This window comes from Aethalodelphis obliquidens, unplaced genomic scaffold, assembly GCF_003676395.1.
Source record: "Aethalodelphis obliquidens isolate GAN/ISIS:26980383/991018 unplaced genomic scaffold, ASM367639v1 scaffold72, whole genome shotgun sequence".
In the NCBI taxonomy this organism is placed as follows: domain Eukaryota; kingdom Metazoa; phylum Chordata; class Mammalia; order Artiodactyla; family Delphinidae; genus Aethalodelphis; species Aethalodelphis obliquidens.
Window position 1 is genome coordinate 12,875,436 of NW_020838016.1, and position 26,347 is coordinate 12,901,782.

At 36.1% G+C, this 26,347-nt stretch overlaps 1 protein-coding gene across 3 annotated transcripts in view; it reads right to left on the minus strand.

Moving 5' to 3' along the window:
* Positions 1-26,347, minus strand: part of PLOD2 (procollagen-lysine,2-oxoglutarate 5-dioxygenase 2) — a 107,389-nt gene that overhangs the window by 40,010 nt on the left and 41,032 nt on the right. For all 3 annotated transcript variants that reach the window (XM_027091631.1, XM_027091630.1, XM_027091633.1), the window contains 6 exons: positions 26,220-26,311; positions 23,170-23,306; positions 11,403-11,566; positions 7,970-8,082; positions 6,375-6,438; positions 5,049-5,146 (listed from right to left, as the gene is read on the minus strand). In XM_027091631.1, coding sequence (XP_026947432.1) covers positions 5,049-5,146; positions 6,375-6,438; positions 7,970-8,082; positions 11,403-11,566; positions 23,170-23,306; positions 26,220-26,311 — 668 coding nt within the window. The remainder of the gene's footprint in view (positions 1-5,048; positions 5,147-6,374; positions 6,439-7,969; positions 8,083-11,402; positions 11,567-23,169; positions 23,307-26,219; positions 26,312-26,347) is intronic.

Below are 26,347 nucleotides of genomic sequence, written 5' to 3' on the forward strand. Positions count from 1 at the left end.
TGTGGCACATATATACAATGGAATATTACTCAGGCATAAAAGGAAACGAAATTGAGTTATTTGTAGTGAGGTGGATGGACATAGATTCTGTCATACAGAGTGAAGTAAGTCAGAAAGAGAAAAACAAATACCGTATGCTAACATATATATAATGGAATCTAAGAAGAAGAAAAAAAAAAGGTCATGAAGAACCTAAGGGTAAGACGGGAATAAAGACACAGACTTACTAGAGAATGGACTTGAGGATATGGGGAGGGGGAAGGGTAAGCTGTGACAAAGTGAGAGAGTGGCATGGACATATATACACCACCAAACGTAAAATAGATAGCCAGTGGGAAGCAGCTGCATAGCACAGGGAGATCAGTTTGGTGGTTTGTTACCACCTAGAGGGGTGGGATAGGAAGCGTGGGAGGGAGGGAGATGCAAGAGGGAAGAAATATGGGAACATATGTGTATATGTATAACTGATTCACTTTGTTATAAAGCAAAAACTAACACACCCTTGTAAAGTAATTATACTCCAATAAAGATGTTAAAAAAAATCCTACCAATCTCATAATGACTGATATTTAAAAGAAAAAGTTAGGTATTCAAATATTCAAATCTTATGATGTGTTACTAACAGTAAATAAGTTTCAAGAATAAAAAGTAAAATTTCAAACCAGAAGTCATGGTTTCTATCTAAAAGCTGATTTATATTACATTGTATCTAGACAAGTATGAAAATAATTATGTAGAATTAAAAACGTATTTCAAATAAAATGGTAATTAAAAAGCACAAAATTGTTTATACACCATTATGAAAACAAATGAAAAATATTAATACTCATATCTATATACCACAAGGACATAAATACTGAAAGCAACTATGAATGAAAACAATATGAGAAGGTAGTGGGATTATACGTGATTTTTAAAACTGTTTATAATTTAAAAGTTGTTATCCCTAATAGCATGAGATTTAGAGAAAGTAACTAAGAAATAAACTCACCTTTACATACTTTTGTCTATAAACACATTATAAACAATTTATCATTTATAGATTATGTATATTTTTTTCAGACTATGTATACTTTTAAATGAAAAAAATGGCTTAAATATTAACATTCGCATGAAGGTTATGACTTACTGACATTATAATCATCTCTTAGTAAATAAAATAATAAATTAAATTACAAAATATCATATAAAAATCCTTTCATCTTTTATGATGGTTAAATAAAAAGGGTATATCTAAAATGAGTAATCTGCTTTCTTTCCTCATTATCCGGAACACAGAGGAAAATATGATATTATTTAACTTTAACATATTCCTAAGGTATTATCATTAGTTGAACGCTTATTTATATAATCCTTTCTCAAATTTTATATTATACCAAACATAATTTTTACAATAAAAAATTACTTCATTTTTATTGTCAAATAGAATCATAAAATCATGTCACAGAATATAATAGGATCATCATACTGCTTGAAATGTCGGAAACAGTGATAGCCCAAACTGAAAATGTTTCTTGGAAGACTTAAAATTTCTTAGTACACACAGGTCTTTCTAAATGACTGAGGACTAGAGCTTCTTTTCTTATGAGAAGTCTTTCAATCGCTTTGTAAAACTCCTATCAGCATTATCCTGGAAATTTGGAAAAAATTGGTGAAAACAATGGAATCACTGAATATCAGGCCTCACTCACAATAACTAAATTGTGACCAAGCACCCTCTTTAAAGACATTTAAATTTGATTAAAATATTACATTACCAAGGAGAAATAGCACACTATTTAGTTATAGATGTTCAGTTGTAAAAGTCCATTTATCTGCCTAGGGACAGTTACAGGAACCCACAGAAATTTTATGACTATTTTGCCCTGACAGAAGAAAATCTACCTCACCATTCCCAAGAATAATGCTAGGTCATTAGATTATTTATAGACTCTGACATTCAATCACAATTTATTGAAAGGCTAATATATGCTACACATGTGCTGGACCCTGGCAAAACAAAAAGTGAACAGGATAGATATGATTTCTGTAATTCCTAGGCTAAAGACCCAGTAAGAGACGAAAAAAAAAAAAAAAAAAGTTCAGTTCCATCCCTGTTCAACGTGTGGTATTATGTTCTGTGATGGACAAAGTTCCAGATATTATAAAGGCATTCAGGAGACTTAAGGAGTTAAAGCAAAGTTGACACCTAAAAGATGAACAGCGCTAATAGATGGGTACAGCAAGTGGGAATTAGGTCAGAGAACTCCAGAATGAGAGAAATGCATGTACAGAAGACTTGCAGACAGAGGACACATGAAACATTTACAAAGTTCAAATTAACTCAGTATGGCAGGAGCTGAGGGAGAGAATTGAGAATGAGATATTCTGTATAGATATTACAGTATCAGGAGTGGGGGAGTAGATAGGATGGTAGACTTGGGATCCCTAAACCAGAAGCAAAATTAAAAACAAAAAAAAACAAAAAAATAACCAAGTTGAGAATGTGGAACTTCATACCTAAGTCTATAGAGGGCATAACACACGTGAGTAATGTAACTGGGTTTCTGCTTCAGCAGAATAGTCGAGTTCCAGACTGCTAGTGGGTGACTGCTACTGGTGGGAGGTTGCAGGTGGCCTGAACTAAGGAGGTTGCTCTTGACTCTAAGCAAATTAGACAAACCACCATGCATGGGAGTTAGAAAGGATGTCTTTTGGATTGGGAATGGGAGGTAAATACGGTCAAAACAAAACCCAGGTTCTGGTTAATCAAGTGGGTGGAAGGAGAGGCAGAGCTGAAGGTTCTGACCTCCAGGTCTTGTATGACACACAGATAAATCCAACAACTGGGTATTCACACCCACAGCTCAGGAAAGATAGACGCTACAGCAAGGATTTGAAAATAATCAGCGCTGCTGACTTGGGAATGAAGCAGATTACCTAAGAATGCATGTAGCTGGCAAAAGGAAAGATGTCTCAGACAGACACCTGCAGAACACTTAACTAAAACAATGCAGGAGACCTACTAGAGAACGGACTTGAGGATATGCGGAGGGGGAAGGGTGAGCTGTGACAAAGCGAGAGAGAGGCATGGACATATATACACTACCAAACGTAAGGTAGAGAGCTAGTGGGAAGCAGCCGCATAGCACAGGGAGATCAGCTTGGTGCTTTGTGACCGCCTGGAGGGGTGGGATAGGGAGGGTGGGAGGGAGGGAGACGCAAGAGGGAAGAGATATGGGAACATACGTATATGTATAACTGATTCACTTTGTTATAAAGCAGAAACTAACATACCATTGTAAAGCAATTATACGTCAAATAAAGATGTTAAAAAAAACAACAACAATGCAGGAAGAGGATCACCCAACCCCTGAAACCCCCTACACACACAGAGTGTTAAATTTTAAAAATGTATATTAAAAAAAGAAAGAGAAAGAGAGAGACTGAAAAGGCCAGAAAATTATTAGAGAAACCAGCAGAGCATCATGGAAGCAAAGGGAAGTATTTCAAATTGGACCAAATGGGATGAACATCGTCAAATGTTATCTTTGGATGAAAGAGAAATGAGGGCTGATGAGTGTCTGCTACTCAACAAGGATGTCACAACAGACCTTGACAGGAGCCATTCCTGGGGGTGATGGGAAGAGGAATAATGGTAGCAGTGAGTCGTCTCTACTTTAAAGAGTGTGGCTGTGAAGGGGAGGGAAAAAGACAGGCAGGCTGGGAGGCAAGGTAGATTGAAAAGGATGTTGCAGTTTGTGTTGGCTGGGTTTCTAGGATAAGAAAGGCTTGAGGGTCTTTAAAATGCTGATGAGACTTAGAGCTGGGAAAACTGCTACCAGACAGAAAAAGGAGCCCACTGGGAAGGCTCTGTACGAGGGCTGGAATGGGATGAAAAGCAAGGTGGAAAGATTAACTAGAGAAGGGGAATCTACTTCCTCCATTTTTATGGTGGAAAAGCTGCCAGTGTGGGCTTTTCCTTGAATGTCTTCCCATGCAGATAGCTTTTATTGGAATTCAGGCTACTCACTCCACTGAAACAGCAGACCCCATCTCCCCATCCTCTCTTCCCACAATGCAAATTTATCTGGTAATCTCTTTTCTAGGTATTTATGAGTAAGCCAGGCATCATCTTATTATCTCAGAACATTGTTTTTAAGCACTGTATTACTAAACATATATGTGTATGTTTGTGTGTATATATGTGTGTGTATATACGTGTATATATACTTATATGTATATATAACAATTCATTTTCTATTTTAATTAGGTTCCGGCGATACAATCTTATTACAAATTTTGCAGTCAGTAACACTGTCAGCAAGCTCAATTATACATGTTCCAAAAGCACATAAAATTTCATTAGACAAATTATATCTTTGTCAACTATAATCCATCAACCTTGTTATAGAATAAGTGCAAGAGGAAGCATTCTGGACCTACAGTTACACCCCAACGTTAAGAGAGCTATTAACTGTGACAACGGTGACTCAGGTGAAACAAATGATCCCTTACAACCCTCAACATTTCTTATTCAGAGAGGATACTCTGTATGAGGGAAATGTGGCTCACTCTCAAGGAAGCTATTACATTAAACACTAAACTGAAATGTGCTACAAATAGAATAGAAAGTTATCCAGCTGCTGAGGAAAAATCATCAGTTTGATTAATCTAAATGAAACCAGATAACACACTGTGTAAAAGATGAAACTAGTAAATTATCGGCACCAAAATAAAACCTCTTAAAGATATTTTAAAATTTCTTTTTATTGAAGTGTACTTGATTTACAATGTGGTACCAATCTCTGCTGTACAGCAAAGTGACTCAGTTATACACATATAAACATTCTTTTTTTAAAATATTCTTTTCCATGATGGTTTATCACAGGATATTGAATACAGGTTCCTGTGCTATACAGTAGGATCTTGTTGTTTACCAAGCCTCTTAAAGATATTAAAGAAGGAGGGGAAGGAGGGAAAGGGGGAGGAGAAGAAGTCATTCTATATATTGCTCCATAATCTATCTCCAAGAAATAAGGAAACAGAGAATGGTCACTGTGACTCACCTTGGTAGGTCCATTTCCATTAATTGCCACTGGTAATGTTTCATAAAACACATTCTTAGCTCTGGCTTTGCCATTTTCAAATTTCAGAACAACTTCATCTGGGTTAAAAAGACAGATTTTAGTAATTTAAAATGTGTGTGTATGTATTCATATATACATATACATGTATATCTATCTATCTATCTATACATCTTGTTTTTGTTATAAAATTTCTCATGCATGCTATTCCATGTGCTACACTTTTGGAGACTGGGCCTGCTCCAAGTCGGCAGATATCCAAAATGAAGGACAACACTGACACACACATGGATTCTGAGCACCTGACTTTCTCCAACCTGGTGCTGGCAAACTGAGGTGCTAAGACACCAAGGGGTCTTGGTGGAAGGAAAGCATCTTTGCAATACTGCCTCTGCCTTTTGAGAGTGACATAATCCCAGATGAATTAAATTACTGTCTCAATTTATTCATCTATAAAATGGGATTCTTGCCTGCTTTTCTAGGTTATTATAAAGATAATAACAATATATGTATGGCAAATAGAAAACTGCCAGGCATAAGCTAGGTTTCTACAACTGGCCATCACTGATAGTATTTCCAGTTCTTGAAAATCAGGCCTAATGTAAATTCCAGGAATATACAAGTCACATGGGAGCAGAAACATTTTTTGTTTTGTTTTCAAGTTCCTTTCCTCACATTTCCAGAGCACTCCAAACTAAATGCCTTCCATTCTAAGAATCTTTTTACTTATGAACTGCCTTGAAGAACTGTACTGAACTGCAATGTATTTTTAATTTCTGAAATATTAATGCATTAATGTATGTTTATTTTTAACGTATCAATTAATTAAATTTAATGTGTTAATGTATTTTTATCAAGATACATGTCTATCAGGAAAACACATATAGGCATGCACACACACACACACACACTCACTCCACAGTGTACATGTCTCGTTACCAGTTACCTTTAACCTAGGTTAAAATACTCTAATACTCCTGAGTAACTCACAATGTAAAGAGCTGACACTGAAAACCGTGTAATAACAAAGTGTAATTAACTCAAAACTATATCTACAGTCCCCAGATGGTGAGATACTAAAGTCTAAGTTACCTAAGGGCAGAAGCATCTCTTTGTACTATTCTTAGGAAATGATTTTAACTGAACATATTTATATCAGGCTCAGCTTGAGTACAATGTTTTTTAAAAGCTGCAATACCTACACATCAATCTTAGTCATAGTCCCAAATGAATATAACAAAAGACAGACAGTTGAAAACACAGGTGTTCATTTGCACACATGAGCAACCCAGTATTTAGGAAGCATACCTACAGCTCCATTTAAGGTCTGGAAAATTTTGCATTTGTGATCCAGTGTGATGTTAAGAGCGTCCTAAAAATAAGAATAGAAAAAATATTAAAAATGACAATAAAAACAGCAAACAACACTATCATGTTAATATAGTTTGTTTTTTTAGGGAATTTAAAGATCCTATACATAAATTATTATAGCAACCTTCTTCAGAAAGACCCCTGTTATGTTAAGCTGTTGAGGTTGGAGATTATTATTATGCAGCATAACCTCTCTGACTGCTACAGTAGGTTTATAATTAATCAACCTAATCATAAAGATTAATCTGCTTTACAAATCTTATTCTCAATGTAGTTTTTCAGCTACATTGCTCTGTCATAATAACACTCCTAAAATTGTCTTTGCACGCTGTTATGGATTGAATTTTTGTGTTCCCTCAAAATTCCTATGTTCAAGCCCTAACCCTCCCTCTGTCTCTGTCTCTCTTGTCTCTCAGCAAGAAGGTGGCTGCCATCTATGAGTCAGGAAGAGAGCTCTCACCAGAAACCAACCATTCAGGCACCCTGATCTCAGACTTCTAGCCTCCAGAATGGTGAGAAAATAAAGTTCTGTTATTTTAAGCCACCCAGTCTATGATATTTTGTTACGGTAAACCAAGCAGACTAAGACACACGCTAACCAGATAAAATCTTACGCTTAGAGAAAAACTTAAATAGGATTTACACAACAAAAAATATTACAGACCCAGCAGTGATATTTCAGAGGAAGCATTCTAAAGCAAAAACAATTAAATAAGACTCAGAGCACTTTCACTGTTGAATTACACTCAGAAAGGCAAGCATCAAGCTGCATGGGCTAGCACTCATGCCAAGAGTAGGTTTCTGCTCTTGGATTAAAGACCAAGTCCTCAGGCTGGCAGTGCCAGGCACATAGAGACAGTAAAAAACTGGAGAGAAGAAAAACAAACATTTAAAGAATACAGTTTCTTGAGAAGTATCTAATGAAAATATATAGATAACTGGAGTATTTATCTTAGAAAAAGCAGCAGCTACAGTTGCAAACTCACTGTAAAATATACACAAAAAAACACTTATGTTTCCTAATGACAGCACCTAGAAATACACAATTCAGTAAATTTTAGAACTGTACTGGTTATACATAGTAAACTTATGAAACATTAACTTACACTAGTTGAATATACTAAAAATATTATCAAATTAGAGAACTTTGTTTTTACTTTTCTCCAAAGTTTCATTTAAACCAGTCTCAGGAATATTGTCCTTAGGGTTTACGGCAGGCTGCTATTGTCCCCAACATTTCTCTCGTTAATAAGAGAATTCAGATTTTTAGTAGGACACATGTACTTGAAATAAAGAACAAAACTCCTTTGCATATTTTATGTGGCCAAATAAATATGCTCTGGTCAAAGAAAAGTATGAGAAAGTATTTTGTAAGACTTCTAGATAAGCTACTTAGAGAGCACTGACACAACTGAAATGGCCCTTTATTTACTATTCTGCCTGTTAACTGCCCAGAATATGGATGCAATGGCTGGAGCACCAGTAGCCATTTCAACAAGGAAGTTACACTGAAAGTGAGAGCTATTACCTACCCTCTTCAATGGATCAATGTAAATTTTAGTATAAAATAACTGATCATCATCATTATCCTGGAGATTCCACTGTTGAACTATACGGTTGATATATGGAGCATAACCAATAAATCCTGCAATACAAAAGAGAAAGAATAGAAGATTCAGAATTCAAAGACCGAAACTCATGTCTATGTTAATTTTATAGACCCGTCGCACAGACTTGTAAAGCTATTAGTCCTAATCCTTAATTTTGAATTTCATAGCTCACCATGACAGAAATATGAGTTATTGGGTATCCTTTGTTTCCATCTATAAACTACAAGAGAGGAAGTTTTTACTACCAATTGCAAAATCAAAGACTCTTTGAATAAACGTATTCCCCAAATTAACTGACACAAGAGGGAGAACTAATGTTTTGGAAGGCTTGTAAGGGAAAAAAAAGAGTTACTAGGAAAAAATTAGAATTAGACAGAAGAATTTTCTTTCTGACCTTCTAAAATGCTGTTCCTAGATCCTTTGTAAAGGATTCACTGTTTCTGGGGAAAAAAAAAAAAAAAAAAAAAAACAACTCCACTACAGTGGTTTTAATGTTAGTACGCAATCAAAGGAATGTTGGATCTGTCACGGACTGCAAACATCCCAAAGAAATTTTATATCTAGGATATTTGGGGAATTTTTCCTTCACTGAGCTAGTCAGTAGTGTGTTTGCTAAACCATTTTCTGGCTGGGTTTTGTGTGTCATGGTCTGGAGAAAGGAAGTCTAAAATTGGATTGTTCACCTTGGCCTTAGGGCATAAGCGTTAAATATGCCAACAACAGCTGTCTGTAAAAGACACAGAAAACAGGCTCATTTTTCCTGTGTTTGAGTCTTCCCCTGAATTTCAGAAATGCAGCCAAACTGCTATGCTTCATTGATGTGCAGTACTTTTTAAAAAGGACCGATTTTATTCCTGTGAATCGAAAGGAAACCTAGTTTGTTACCCTCAAAATTAAAATGTCCTCATAGGAATAAAAGAATTAAAAGAAATAGGTCAAGGAATATGATTGCTAACTAGAGAAAACAAGACAAAATGAAAACATGACTAAATCAATCACTGGTGGCTCATTTTTTTGTGTCATTTTTGCCAAATAAAAAAATCCCAGAACACTGAAAAAGATGTATTTCTTAATTCTTATAACCAATCTTTTGTGATAAAAAACATATTCAAGAAGGAACACATGATATTTTCCAATGGTTTATATGACTGTTTTTCAAAAACTATGTATCCTTATCTGTTTCATAAATCCCAAGTGTCCTAAAAAGTGAAAAGGAATTACATCTATTTTCATAGTATGTGATATATATTGTATGATTTACATTTTTCTATGAAACTGTCATATCATTTCAAAAGAATTAAGTTTCTAATATTATGCAATTTTCCTCATAAGGAAACATGTTTACTCTCCATGATAAAGATTTTTTTTAACCAAATGAGGTACCCACAAACAAAACTCATGTCTCTTAAATAACTCTCAATATATCATTCACAAACTTACACAAACTTTTATTGAACATACTTAGATTTTCTAGCATTTCTTTAATTATTTTGACTACAGAGGGCATAAGGATGACGTTTTGATGTCCTTGTATGATCACTTTCCCACATATAAACACCTCCTTAATTAAACTTGCTCACAAAGGCACTCGCTAGTTTTTTGCTGTTTCCACAGTGTTGTGCATCTGTTTGAGATTCACATTCTGGAGTAGATATATCGTTATCTAGATACATTTACATATGATGTATTTCACTCCACATGTTTAGAAAAACTAATAAATACAAAGTAAAACTTATCTCAGAGTTCCAGAGCTAAGCGGCGCTTAAACTACCTAGGGCTTAGGATAAGTTAAAAGGTTAGCCATGTGTCACTGAGGGTCTGACAGCTGGAGACGGAAGCTGCACTCACTCCCAATTCAATTGCTCAGAGAAGTCAAGAGTGGGCAGCCATCTCTACTGTAAATCTAAGAGGAAGGAATGCTAAAATACTGAGGACAAAGGGACCAATATGAGAAACCCTGGGTTCTGTCTTGAATATTGAAGTAAAATCCAAAGGTGGTAGATAAATTAGGAGAAAAATAAAATGGTCAGGAGATCCCCAAAACTATGAACTTTTTAAAAACATATGGAGATGAAGAGAAAAAGTGAGCTGAAACTAGGTAGTACACACTGGGATTTGAGGTTTCAGAAATGTGATATTTATCTGGGTTGACAAAGTTCCAAGGTACCATATGGAAATGGGTTGCTAAAGAGTAAAATGCAGGTGAGTACGGCTGTAATTGTGGCATCTCAGAGAAAGGGAATTACTTGCTGAAAGTTTCATTGACAAAAGTAACTGATCAAAGTCTAGATTCCAGACATGATGATATCTCAAGCAGCACTTATTTGGACTGACCTGAATACAATCAGTTATTATATATAAATTACCCCAAAATCTGTTTTCCCAGTGTGGCTTGCAATTTCCACCCAACTTGTTTCTTGGACATGTCCCCCATCCTACAGCCATGTCTTCTGGCCATGTGTTTATATTATTCACAATCCAAGGAAAACATTTTGGAGTTATAATAAGGTCCAAAGTCAAATTTTATTTTATTTTTTGAAGGAAAGAGGGAAATGTGATAATTTGTTCCTTTAATCTATGGTGGCATAGCTAATGCAGTACTTAAAGTACACCTAGACACTCAATGTTGAATTTTTTTTTGACTAGGGATTTCAAGATAAATAATTTACTCCAATATATTTAAAATATAGATAAAATTAAGTAATGCCTATTTTTTAAAGCTACATGAGTATAACTTGCACTTTTTCGTAAGTAAGGGAATTTACTAAACCCATTATTCTAGAGCCAGAAAATTCTTAATGAAATTACAGTCAGAAGACATGGATCCCTGTTGTTTTTCCTTTAATAACTAAATGTCTCTAAGAAAAGTCACTTAAATCGGGGAAACATGGGTTTTCTCACTTATAATGCAGAAATAATAACATTTACACCGCCTAGTGTTGTTAGGAGTATCATATGATATAATAGATGAAAAAATGCTTTGTCAACTATAAAATGCACTGTGGATTTTTTTTTTTTTTTTGCGATACGCGGGCCTCTCACTGCTGCGGCCTCTCCCGTCACGGAGCACAGGCTCCGGACGTGCAGGCCCAGCGGCCATGGCCCACGCGGCATGCGGGATCCTCCCGGACCGGGGCACGAACCCGCGTCCCCCGCATCGGCAAGCGGACTCCCAACCACTGCGCCACCAGGGAAGCCCTGGATTTTAAACTGATATAATTTTCCCTTCGGAAAAGAAGATAATGGTTATTTCAAACCTCATGTCTACAGTTACATATTCTTAAAAAGGTTGTTTCATCAATATTTATAATTTACTATGACTTGCATTACTCTTTTCTTCCAGCACCTTACCCACCTCCCGAATTCAGGTAGCGTTTCCCAATGTGCACAATGGGATACTTGTCTGCTAGTCTTTTATCCGGCCACAGAATTCCATCTGCTGCAAAGACCACTTTGTGGTTTGACTTTTGGAACTTTTTTAGAACTTCTTCTGGACCACCAGCAAATATAACATTAAAGCTGTTTGATGAGGGAAAAAAAGAAGTTTTAAAATATAGTTGACAGAATTTAGACATATAAACCAAGAAACAGTCTCTAACAAAAGTCAGAATTTAGAATCCAACACAGGATTAATACCAACTATTTACAGAGTAAACCAAACAAGCTTCCTTCAACTTAAATTATATGGATTGTATTAAATTACTAGTGTTTACATTACATTGGCAAATGAAATCCAAATAAAAGACAGCTTTTTATTTAGCATTAATATTTTTCAATAATCACTTACTCTCCAAAATCAAAATTCTAAAACAGTGTTGAAATGTTAAAAATCAGTAACTTGCTGTATAACATAATATAAACACAATCATTGACAGAAGCTGCCATTGTAACTGCCTAATGTTTCTATCTAATTTGTACCCATCCATTACAATTTCTGAAGATTTCTTTATCTTTGACAAAATGTGTTTACCTACTAAATGTCATCAATATAAATTTATATTTGAATCACGATTTAGCCTGAAATCTGAAAATAAAAGTATATGGACAAGTGCATTTTTTTAAAGCTCAATACACTTGAAAATATATGTAAAAAATGAAATTTATAGTTTCACTGATTTTTCTGGGGACTTTATTCCTCATAGTTCATCCACAGAATCACAATGACTTATAATATGAAATTATTATAATTCTTAGAATAATTCTTATAATTCTTGCTACAACTACAATTTCTTTTGCAACTTTTTTTAACGTCAGAGTACCTCAAAACCAAAGGTTTCCAAAGATAATAATTTAATGACTTGACATCCCAGGTGGCAAACAAGAAGAGTAAACTAATGCTCTTTATTTTTTTTTAATTTTATTTATTTTTTAATTTTTACTATTTATTTGGTTGCACCGGGTCTTAGTTGCGGCAGGCAGGCTCCATAGTTGCAGCTCACCAGCTCCTTAGTTGCAGCATGCAGGCTCCTTAGTTGCGGCACGCATGTGGGATCTAGTTCCCTGAACAGGGATCGAACCCGGGCCCCCTGCATTGGGAGTGTGGAGTCTTATCCACTGCACCACCAGGGAAGTCCCACTAATGCTCTTTAATTCAGCACCAGGTCTTCCTAATAGCCAATAGTCCAAATGCACTGCTGTGATATCTGAATTGGGGAGTAAGGAGGCTGTTCCACATGGCTTTGCCAGACTTGCTCTCAAGGAGTTTGTTAATATGCTAGGACAGTCGTAATGCATCAGGCAACATTTAATAACTTTCTATATATGAATTATTTTATCAAAATAAAAGACTATTTCTCATCTCTATAAAAGTAAAAATCCAATGAAACTTTAAAAAATTAGCTTAGCGAGAATAGCGTAAGTTTACACGTATGGCAGAGATGCTAACTGACCCCCATATGCCCCCAAAGACATTCCTATGCCTTTATTTTAATAATGGAATCCCTCATGATAACCAGGCACATGGCTAAAGATTACTCTGAAGCCATGTGGCCACATGACCAAGTCTGTCCAATGGAGTGTGAGTGGGACTGGTGTGTTCCTGCAGTCTCCAGGTCTTGTGCTTTAAAAAGGAAGCTGCCTACCCTCTGATTCCTGTCTCTTTTTTCCCTTTAAAGAACCAGACTTCACAAGTATACACGCCCTCACCAGATAGTCCATTTCTCAATCTTTTTTTTTTTAAAAAAAGAGGATTAAAATGTTGCTAATGTGCAACTAAATTTAGTAATTATGCCTAGCCAATTTTTTAAAAAATAGTAAACGTAAAGTTGGAGTCAGAGAGATAGACTATTTTTTTCATTTTAAATTGTTCTAGAGAATTTAAATTTTATCATTGCTTTTTAATTTCAGTTACAAAAAAAAACTTCAAAATTAAAACATATATTGATATATGTGTACATAGATACACTTTTTGGCATATAGTTTTTTCTTTCTTCTAGGATCAATGGGCAGGAAATTTTTAATACTATTAATAACATAATCATAAAGTGACTCAGTGCGTACAATTTGAAGCCTGCCAGTTGGGTTTCTAATTCCAGCTCTGTCACTTGCTATCTGAGTAACCACAGACAAGTTAGTAATTTAAACTCTTTATGTTTTAGTTTCTTTAAGTATAAAATGAGGGGGGAAGTAGTACCTATCTCATCAAGTTATTGTTAAAAATAAAAAATTAAGAACAATACTTGACACATTATAATCTCTCAAAACAGTTAACAAAATTAACATTATTGTTACTATAGGAAAGGGACTGAGGAAACAAGAGGTAGGAGGAAAACTCACTTTTAAGTTTACACCAGTCTGTAGTTTTAAACAACTTTATTTTTAGCCAAATACACATACATTTTAAGATAAATTTTAAATCAGAATAAATTTGTTCTGACTAAAACCTCAAGCCAACTCTTCCCTCCCTGTTTATTTACAAAACTGAATTAATCTGACTTCACAAAATGATATTTACATAAATACAAGTTTCTTTTTTTCTTATAAGTACAACTGATTTCATCAGTATGATCACTTTAGATTTTTGTCTCCTAGGATAATCCTATCTCTTCTAACAGGGATATTTTCCTCAAGACTACTAGTCACTGATATAATTTTTTTTTAATATTGAAGATTAGGAAATAAGACCAGTTTTACGTGTAAGTGAGCCATGAGCGGTGAGGCAAGCAAAGCAAAACCTCTGAGGCAGAGACCGCCTGGCAAGTTGCAGAGGAACACCAACACATTGTCTGGAGAGATGGATGAAGAGAGTTCATTATGTCAGAGAATCATGACTGGAGACTTGGACCAAATTGATTCAGATATTTTGTAGGTAGCATCATGTATTCAAAGCTATAAATGCACAGTTGGTAAAGTGATTGTTTTGTCTTTGTAATCCCAGCGAAGGATATAGTATCTCCACAGTATAGCTCAAACTATTAGCAGACGTCAGTAGCTTGAGGAGTGTTAGCAACTTGTGCTCTTATAATTTAGTATTTTATAAGCAGGCACTACCTTTATAAACAAAAAGCAATTCCCGTAAAGCAAAATGTAAAAGGCAAAAATTATCTTCATGTAATTCAAATGAGGATCTGACTTTGAATAAAAATTGAAGGTTGCTGAAATGTTCCCCTTTTCTTCTAGTAGCATTGTTGTTTCTGTGTTTAAGTACTTCAGGAAAGTTCTTTGAACCGATTTAACTTTTCAAAGAGCAAGAAAGGTTTTCTACTTAAAATTATTTTAGCCACAACAACCCAAAAGCTCAAACTTTCTAAAAAATGCACAACAGTCTTAAAAATAATTCTCATAGTAAATCGGTCCATTTAAATATGAAGAATAAAATAAAACTTTGCACAGCTAACTGTGGTAAATATTCCTGGGTCCTGCAAAAACCATAAGGTAGAAACCTCATGTGGTCATATTGAGTCCTCTAGCAGACGCGTCAGTGTTCTATCTCTAACAGGTCACTGAAACTTTTACAAGTGTTTGTCCTTCTGTGCTCCCTGTTTCTGTGGCACCAGCAACCATACAGTCACCCAAGCTGAAAATCTTTCACTCAGCCTTCCCTCCTCCCTTTCCAAGGCTTCTCTCATCAAATCTTTTTCCAGATCCCATTGATTCCATCTACTTAATCTATGTAGAATTTAAAGCCTCTCTACTCCCACTAGAAGTCACTGGACTAGATTAATTCAAACACCCTACAAGCCTCCACATCACCCACCTTCCTCCCCACTTCTAACAAGGACTGTCTGACAAACTCTCCTGAAAACTATTCCGTGCCAGTCCCCTGACTGAATCGGTGGTTCTCTGCTATGGTCTAAAGCAGGACTCAGCAAATATTTACTATCTAGCCTTTCACAGAAAATACCTTAGGCTTTGAGGGCAACATGGTCTCTGCTGAATGACTCAACTCTGCCATTGTGGTACAAAACAGCCATAGACAATATGCAAATAATTGAGCACAGCTGTGCTCCAATAGAACTATTTACAAAAAAGAGCCTGGGCCAGTCCATAGTTTACCAAAGCCTGGCCTGTAAAATAAAATCTAAATGAATCAGTCTCACATTAATAACGTTCCGTTAAATAACCTGTTCTGATGTCACACTGAATTATTTGATCTGTCCTCACATCTTTAATCATGATGTTTTGTCTGCTTAACACGTCTTTTCCCAATCATGTCCAAACCACTCACCCTCAAGGCCCATTTCAAAGGTCACCTCCTCTACAAACCTCTACTTGAGCAGCATAAATGTAAAAGACCGTTTCCTTCCTCTTAACCTCCACAGCTCTTTTCCTCTCCTTTTTCACAGAATGTTTTCTCTTCTACTCTTCATGCTGGGATTGCCTGTTTATACTAGACTGCATGGTCTTCCTTCAGATCCACGACTTTATTCATCTGTATATTCCCCCTACTGGGGAGCCAGAGAAGAAAGCAACAGAAGTGTTCCTTAAGCGTATTTATTTGCTCCTCGCCACTGATATAAACTTAAGCCAAAAGTTATAATCACCCAAACTATTAGCAGCTAGTGTTTAAAAGCTTAAAAGCTAATGAAACTGAAGCAAGCAAGCAGCAACACACCTGATAATTCTGTCTTTATTTTTTTTATACATCTTTATTGGAGTATAATTGCTTTTCAATGGTGTGTTAGTTTCTGCTTTATAACAAAGTGAATCAGCTATACATATACTTATATCCCCATATCCCCTCCCTCTTGCATCTCCCTCCCTCCCACCCTCCCTATCCCACCCCTCTAGGTGGTCACAAAGCACCAAGTTGATCTCCCTGTGCTACGTGGCTGCTTCCTACTAGCTATCTATTTTACGTTTGGTAGTGTATGTATGTCCATGCCACTCTCTCGCTTTGTCCCAGCTTACCCTTCCCCTCCCCGTGTCCTCAAGTCCATTCTCTACATCTGCATCTTTATTCCTGTCCTGCCCCTAGGTTCTTCAGAACCTTTTTTTTTTTTTTTAGATTCCACATATATGTGTTAGCATACGGTATTTGTTTTTCCTCTTTCTGACTTACTTCCCTCTGTATGACAGACTCTAGGTCCTTCATGTCTTCACCTTAAACACGTATCTATATTTTCATAGCTAATTAATGCCATAAACCAATATTATGCAACCACTCTCCCCCCACACATACCTAAAGGAAAAAACAGTTGGAAATGTCCACCCAACTGAACTTGCAGAATAGATTACAATGAAATCACAATGGAAATGATTAAATTTATTGCAGAAATTTTGAAGGACGGGGAAGAAATTAGTTCAGATAAAGTGGGTTTTAAAAACTATTACTTGGGGGAGTTTTCCTCCAAATGGTATATAATTTCATTTTCTGAATATAGAATTTTTACTGAGGCTGGATAGAGGTAGGAGCCAAATAAGGACACTGGCTAGGTGGAGGGTCATTTTCTCCAGACAGTTTCCTGAGAGTAGCCTTGTGCTGGAGTAACACTAGCAGAGAGGGCAGCCAAGGAGAGAATGTGGCAAAGACCTCAAACTGCCCAAGCTGCTAGCTAACTGTCCTTATCACTTGGTGTTTCTGGATCAGTCTCTTTATTGTAAAATAAATGGTGAAATGAAAATCTCCCTCTAATTTTAAATGATAGTTAAACTTATCTCTGCAACACTAGAACTTTCAAATCGGATAACTATTTGGTGCACAATAAACATTCATTGAATCAATGAAGAAATCAAGAAGCATTTTTTTAATCCCCAGCATTTATTATGACGTAGCTACAGCATGCCAGATACAACATATACAAACCTATGGATAGAAAAATGTATCCAGGGGGCAAAATTTCTGTCCCAGTCACCTCCCTGATCCAGCCACAGCAGCTAGCACCATATTTTACACAATAACAGATGCTTAATATATGTTTACTCAAAAAAAACAAGATTCAAGGAGAGGATAATCTGGTTTGGGGGAAAAATTATATATATATATATATACACACACACACATACAGACACAAAAAGTAGACAAATTACTACCATTTATCTAGATATATATAAACCACCAATGCTTCTTTTGTATACAATCTGCTTCTTCCTTATTTCAACATACCCACCAATATACTCAGTAAACACTGATAAGAACATTTGAACAATTTGAAAAAATGTCACTCATTTCCTACATAATTCCTAATCATACTTCACACTACCATGGAGGAGCCTTAAGGCACTGCATATGTCTAAGTGTCAGCTAAGGATTTCAACCTTTCCTTCAAAAAAAGGGAAGAAATTAAAAAGCAGTGTAGAAACTGAAAACTCTGATGTGTTCCAGCTTTCTTTCATACTAATATAATGAAATGTTGTCCATCACTAATGACTAGGTTCTTTGTGTCTGCACACTTAAGCTGTCTGTCCTCACTGCCAAAAAGAAGTCCATCAAATAAATCTGCCATAGTTAGTTAAAATTTTAGCCATCATTCTTTTTTTTTTTTTTTTTTTTTGCGGTACGCAGGCCTCTCACTGCTGTGGCCTCTCCCGTTGCGGAGCACAGGCTCCGGACGCGCAGGCTCAGCGGCCATGGCTCACGGGCCCAGCCGCTCCGCGGCATGTGGGATCTTCCCGGACCGGGGCACGAACCCACGTCGCCTGCATCGGCAAGCGGACTCTCAACCACTGCGCCACCAGGGAAGCCCAGCCATCATTCTTAAAAAGCTTTGCTTTTAGAAAATTTTCACTCTGCCTTCTGTATAAACTATGTAAGACAATACAAAATGTAGGCATATTGGGAATGTAACCTAAATTATGAGAGGTATAAAATGTTTATTTCATAGAATAAAATAAGATGGGATCTGGTCCCCTGTAGAATTAATATATATAAATTATACTGCTTAATAACAACAAAATCATAAAAATATTTTCACAATTAGCAAAATGATCAAATAAAACATAATCTTTCACAGTTTTCTAAAGTAAATGATTCTAAAGAGATTATGCCAACATTCAAGTTTTTTTTGAAGACACACATTTTTCTTCTAAATTTGATTGGTTCAGTTTTGTTTGCAGAATTAGCATAATACGAGAATTCCTTGAGGGTGGGATCTGTGTCGATCTCTTTTTCTATAGCGTTAAGTTCAATACCTGGGTCAAAGCTTCTGCTCAAGACATGTATTCTGAATGCAAAGTGAAAAATATGCTCACTGATGTCACTTCTAATATTTAATTAGAAGTTAAAAGAAAAAAACATTGGTTGACATGGGAAAGATCAAAAGAAGCAGCAGCAGCATTTTCATTGTTTCTAAGCAAAAATCAATTTTTAACATAATTTCTATCTTTGAGATTTAGAGAATGTGGATGCTTTCCTGCCTTTAAGTCACTTTATTTCTCCAAATGAATGAAGAAAAAAATCTTTAAAAATAGTCTCAAAACATCCACCATATTTCTGCCTCTTTCAAGATGTTTCTCTGTCTTTTAATGCAATATACTGTTACCTAGTATTTATTGATTCCTTGCTATTTACCCTGACAATATGTAAATCAGGTACAGCTCTAAGCTTCACTGTCTGAAGCATAAAAACAATTACAATTCAACATGAAAAGTGAACAAAAGCTAGCAATATACAATCAAAGTGAGATGAGGCATATACACTAACAGCAAAGATTTCTGTAACTAAGACTATCCCTCAATTTTCAACCAGTATTTGCTGGATCAATCTCCCAGAACACAGCCACCCAGAAAACTACTATAATATCAGCTTTACTTTATATTTATTTATTTTTTATTTTATTTTATTTTTTTTTGCGGTATGCGGGCCTCTCACTGTTGTGGCCTCTCCCGTTGTGGAGCACAGGCTCCGGATGCGCAGGCTCAGCGGCCATGGCTCACGGGGCCACCCGCTCCGCGGCGTGTGGGATCTTCCCGGACCGGGGCACGAACCCATGTCCCCTGCATCGGCAGGTGAACTCTCAACCACTGCGCCACCAGGGAAGCCCTACTTTACATTCATTTTAATTCAATATCAACTTTATTTTTATATTGTGACATTGACTACCATTCTAGTTTTTAAAAAATTCAGTCTACCTTACTGCTATCATTAGTTAGCAAGAGCCTATAAATTACAAAGTCAATTCCCTTATCTTACCTCAAAGTCATAGAGCTAGTCATCTTTAAACAGATACTTTAATGAACTGGGGAGTTGCTATACTTTAATGAACTGGGGAGTTGCTATATAGCAAAATTCTTGGGTAGGTATTTTCAGAGAGGAAATACTCCTTTTGGTGAGGCCAAGAACCACCACCAAATACGTCTTTCAATTATTTCATATATTGGGAATCTTTCAAAACAAAGCACATCTGTATTCTATTTAATGGTGTTACATTCAGTGCCGCCAAAAAAATATAAATTTCTGCTCTGTCCAAATTCAAACTCAAATAATCACACCAACTGTATTTCTAACTACTTTTATTCTGAAGAATTTTCTTTAGCCTAAAAGAAAACGAATAAAACAAATGACCAAAGTTTTTATTATTTATCTGATACTCAAAAGTATTCTACAACATACTTACTTCAAGGTCTGGACTCTGCTGGTTTATGTTTTACTGTACCCAGCACAGAACAAGTTTGTGGGAATATTCAGTATGTATCGAATTTACTCACAATAACTTAAACACCTTTTGTTATATATTGGCCTACGTATTATCTTTAAAAAAAAAAAAACAAAAAAAACTGCCCACTATGTAATAATAATTAGGTCTGACCATATGTCTTCAATGTGACTAGACTAAAAGAAATACATGTTTTACTAGGTAATTCTAAAAGTAATGCAAAGTACCTTATTATAAATTCAAAATGTTCAGCTACCTTGACCCAGGTGAATTATAAAATCATTATAATTTTAATCCATAGGGAATCTTCAGCTATCATGTTACAATATTTGTCCCCAAAATCTTTATGAGCCTATTTCAAAAGAACACATCACGCTTTGTCCATGAAAGTCATTAAATCCATTATATTTACTGGTGGTTGTTCTAATTAAAGGGAGATTGTCAACTTTACAAACTTTTTTAATTGCAATAAAACACATATGCACACGCACATGCGCACACACACGTTGCAGTATGAAATAACTTGAAAAAAATTCTGTGGTACTTTCTCATATGGAGAGCTTCAGTTTCCATTTTGTTTTAAGTAGAACCCAAACCCTTGCAAAATATTTTTATCTGAAATAAACATGATAAATCTTAACTTACAGAGTATATTTATAAACACCCAGTCTCTAATTTTAAAAGTTCATCCAAAAGTCAGTTTACAATATATATTCCCATGGAAACGATGTTATAAGATTGCTTCCAAGTTAACTCACAAAAGCCTATCTAAATGAGCACAAGGAATCACTGTGGGTTATTGGAAATGTTCTAAAATTGAATAGTGAAGATAACTGCATGACTCTGTAAATTTAATAAAAATTGTTGAATTTTTCACTTAAAATAAGTGTGTCACAGTATATAAATTCTACCTCAACAAAGCTGTTTTTTTAAAAAAATACTATTTAAACTATTAAGTACATAAATCTTGGTATTTTTTCATATAGTAGCAACCTATGCTTCCATAAAACTAATTAGTACAGTTAAACTGTCCTTTAAAAAAATCATATAAGAAGTAGGAATTTGTTTGATTTATTAAAATTACAATAAATTCTGAACTGTAGCCTTAACCAGAGGTAAGCTTAATTAGGAGATTAGCAATATTGTTGCAAAATGGTTTTCCTATTTCAAATAATTTACAGTCTAATTCATTTCTCCTAGACCTTGGATTACCCACAATTTCTACTGTATTGATTACTTGTACACAGTACTTTTTTAAAAGGGTGTTGTTTAAAAAAAAAAAAAAAAGAAGAGAAAAGAGCTCTAAAGTGGCACCAGTTGTCCATCCTTCTTTATCTTGGTTACTTATTCATTATCCCTAGGTTTCTCCAGGAGGACAGATATGGCAGGTGGGGATGACAGAGAAAATGTTAACGCTTCTTCCTAGACAAGGGCTTGGCTGAGTTGGGCCTGCATGTTTTCAGTTAGCTGGCTGTTCTCACCGAGGGAGTTGTCAAGAAACTTAATCTTTGGTTCACTGATAAATCCCAAATACTAACAGTGCCCTGGCACACACTGGACCTTCCATTAAAATTTTATTGTTGTCTTTTCTGTCACATTGGATCTTAAAGTATCATCTAAATAAACAAATGCAACCTCAGGCAGTCTTCAGATATCTCACAGTGTCCCTTTTCTTATTAGAAACAAACTGGCCCCTTATTAAACCAGTTTCTTCCAAGCCTAAATCTTAGATGGGGGATAGCGGGGAGGGGCAGTCTGATAGGAGAGTAAAGGGAGAGGAAAACGAGTTCTTCCTAAAATGCAGAAGGAGGTTTGGGAATCCAAAACTATTACTGGTTCATATGTGGTAACTTCCACAAGGAGAATTTGCCTCAAAGTCAGAGTCAAAACATAGGTGTGGCAAGTTCAAGCTGACCAAAATAGTTGTTTAAAATCCATGGTAATTTTAACCCAAGCATACTCAATATTTAATCTAAACCGTTTATTATCAACTTCCTCCTCTTTTTTCTAAGGGTAAAAAATATATATAATAATAGATTCTGTAGAAAAATTCTCAGTACACAAGCTAACACCATCTATACCACATCTCATGTTGCAAGAATAAATAACTATAAGCAGAACTTTATTTTTTCCCAGGAGACAGTAGAGAAATTCTGAAGATGCAAGTACATGGACCCTTTCAAAACCTGTAAGTGTTGGTGGCACCAGGACTTCAGTATGTCCATTTCATTTCAAAATTTCTGCCTTTATTTAACATTTGCATAAAAGTATTGTTCTTACTTTCACCTGTAATAATCTGTGGTTTTGGATTTTCAAATTGAGGGAGAGATATAAAATAACTTTCCTAAATTAAAGAGGAAAATGCAAAGGGATTTAAAATGATGACCAATGACCAGAAAATAAAAATAAAAAGGAATGAAGGGGGACTTCCCTGGTGGTCCAGTGCTTAAGACTCCACGCTTCCAAGGCAGGGGATGTGGGTTCAATCCCTGGTCAGGGAAATAAGACCCCACACTCCGCATGGCCAAAAAAAAAATGTTTTAAAAAAAAAAGAATGTAGAGAAAACGGAAGAAAGAAGGCGGCAACCAATAATGGTTCATGACAACTTGACATTATTAAAAACATGTGAGAAGATGGAGACACAGCGAACACTCCAAATTTAGTAGACAAAAAGATATTTACAGATGAGAAAGGTTTTTCTTTATTATTAAACATAGGCTTTTTTATTTCTCATTTATAACTTACATGATGTATTTTCTCCCAGACAACCAGAATCCACTGAGTTGCTCTCTCAATAGAAAAATTCAATATGATCTTTATTTCGTCTCAAGTGAGGATTAAAACATGAATTTCACAAAAATTTTTGCTCATGCCCTGTTTTCCCATTGGTGTTTATGGTAACTCATCAAATTTGATCATATTACATAACTACGTCAGACCATGGTTTTATAATTGTGAGTAACATCTACTTTTTAAAACAATGATCCCATGTGAATAAAATAATTTAATATATAATCTACAAATAAGAATTTCAACTCTTTTAAAATAATTTAATACAGACTTAGAAAGCCACAGGTTCCTTCTCTTACCATTCAGTAAACAAGACAACCAGATCCTCTTGACTGGCATAATGTTCCATGACTTCTTTCATCAATCTCACTTTTTGGCCCCCTCCAATAGTATTAATTCCATCACCACCTCTCCACTCCTTTCCTTGACCAAGGACCTATAAATGAAATCAACATTTCATCCCTGGGCAAAACTCAGATGATGATAGTATTATAAAAACTGGAAGTCACCAGCAACTTGTACAGTATAACACAGTATCACTCTTTTAATGTTACACTAAATCATGATGCTAAACAGAAAAAAGTTTGATGCCTAGGTTAGGTCATAATTCTTCAATATTATTTACCCTGTGGAATGCCATTCCTAATTTTACCATTTCAAAAGTAGAGTCTAATCCAAGGAAGCTGGGGGTTGGTGCGGGAAACCCTAGAAAGTATTTCTCACATCCTATTTCTCTTTATTCGGACTGAAATGAAAAAGAAAATGAAGAAACTTTCCGTAACACTTTTCAATCTGGCTGGAAATCTGTCTGATGAACGTTGGGAGCCCTGGAAGCTCAGTGATTCCTGGCTGGGGCCCTTAAGCAATTTTCCTGCTGAAACCAGATGGGTTGTCCAGGGAAACACAGAGGGCATCAAGTCAAACGTCACCTTCTTTACCTTAAAAATCTTAAGTTTAGGTTATCCTCAAAAGTTTAATAATTTATCAATACAAGAAATCGCCTAAGCACAATTACTCAGAGCTAAGCCTACAGCCATCCTCGGCTCTGTTTGCTTAGTCTCAGCAGCTGCCTCCTGAATCATATGCCCGCTGACTCAGATGCCTGCTGACTCACCTGGCTGGGAGGGAGCAGGAAGCAGGTCTACAGCCCCCTGCCACCACACACACATATCTTGTATCTTAGTTTCACCAAAACAAAGTCTGAAGTTCCCAAAATAAGGATCTACTAAAAGATTTGTGAAACTCAGGGGGAATGAAATTAAGAATAAATACAAAAGAAAAAGATCAAATTAATTTAGAAAATAAATATTATTAGTTCCAAATTTACTTAACATCGAGCCAAATACAAGAGTTCGTGGCGTTCCCAGCCTCAAATCTCTAGTGAGCACTTCATCACTACTTATGCCGAAGGGATAAATGTTAACTCAAACTGTGGCGGGCATCTGGATTCATACAGGGGCTACTCTAATAGAGTTATTTGTTTTTGCCCTAAGTGACCTCCTCTGGCCCTAAGATTTGTTACACTTCTGTTCTACAACCCTTCTGGACTTCTCCAATATTGCAGTCATACCGGGCCTAGGTGCATCTGAGCGCCTACTCTGTGCAGCACTGTGTTGATTAAGCTCTAGTCTCTGTTTTCTTTCCACAGCATCCGTGTGTCAAACTTTGGTATGCATCCGAATCACGTGGAGGGTTCGTTAAAACACAGACTGCTGGTCCCTTCTCCCAGAGTATGCGATTCAGTAAGTGAGGTTGCGCCTAAGAATCCTCATTCCTATTTCCCAGATGATGCTGATGCTGGTGGTCTGGGTCCACATTTTGAGAACCACTGCATTTCACAACGGAAAGACAGCAGGAGGATCCAAAACTCCAGAGTCAGTCAAACGGGGCTGGGGTCCAACATTTGACGCCTTACAGGTGTGTACCCTGGAGCAAGTTTTCCTCACTAATAAGTAAAGTAATACCTACCTACTTGGTTTATACAAAGAATCAACAGCATACCATATATGAAGGTCCTAACACAGTGCCTCACATGTAAAAAAATATTCCACACTCTCCCCTTGAGATGCCCCTCGTTGGATTTCAGCATTATTTTACCCTGATTTTTCTTTCATATTGCCCCCTATCAATGCATATTACAATATTTCCCTTCTAACAAACTTCTCTAACATATTTCTCATTTATCCTACATTAAACGTCTACATCTCTTTTCTAGCAAAGTTGGCCTCTTTAATAGTTATTCTGTATTAACATCTGTACCTAGTCTTCCAGTGGCTAGGTAGCAAATATTACCTTTTTTGTGCATTACATTCTGAAATAGCTCAGTTTTCTGAAATAGCTCAGTTTTTCCCTAGGCAAAAAAGCAATTTTTCTCTCCCTTTTTTTTTTGCTTTGCTGTTTTTTTTTGTGGTACATGGGCCTCTCACTGTTGTGGCCTCTCCCGTTGCGGAGCACAGGCTCCGGACGCGCAGGCTCAGCGGCCATGGCTCACGGGCCCAGCCGCTCCGCGGCATGTGGGATCTTCCCGGACCGGGGCACGAACCCATGTCCCGTGCATCGGCAGGCGGACTCTCAACCACTGCGCCACCAGGGAAGCTCTGTTGTTTTGTTTTGTAAATGAACTAAGTTTATTTGTTTTCCTACCTGGGATATTTCCCTATTCTCCTCTGCATGTGGAAAAGACCTGGATGACATAGCCTAATTTCTATTAGAAAATAAATAAGGTTTTTTTGTTTGTTTTTTTTTTAAAGGCAGGCCTTTCACAGCTCAGTTTACTAGTCCTACCAAATATGCCAGGTTTCCTCTGATCATTTATCAGTGAGCTATTTCCCTGGAGATAAGTCTTCTAAAACCCTTTTATACTTTTATAATGTTATTAAATTCCCCTGAAACAAACAAATAAAAAAACAGGAAAAGCACCTCTCAATACTGGAACAGAAAAGGTATCTCCTTCACAGTAATGTTTCCAATTCTCAGGGTAGACAAACCCATTACAATTCTTCAAAGAAAGTGAAAAAAATTACCGTCAAATCTTAGTTATGTTGTACCTGTACATGACCCCCCAAAAGAAATATAAGTATAAATATATTTTTCTGTTGTTTTATAGAACATGTTTACACAAAGCATTAGCAAATATTAAGAAATTATTGTCTGAGTGGCAGAGTATTAATAAGGCCAAAACGTATCTTTAAAACAATCAAGTACAGGTAAACTGACACCATTATGTAACCCAATTTCATCATCCTTCTGGGGATTGCAGATCATGTTGTGGTTGTTATTGTTGTTGTTATGAAAAATGTACTTCAGGCACATATTCTAAGATCTCCATGAATTAAAAGATATATCATACCTTCACAGTATAATTGAAGTATTTGGCTGACTGCATAAATCGATGGAATCCATCACTTTCTTTTGTTGCTACAGTTATGACTAATAATTTATCTGCAAAGACAGAGGGAATAACATAAGACAGTTTAC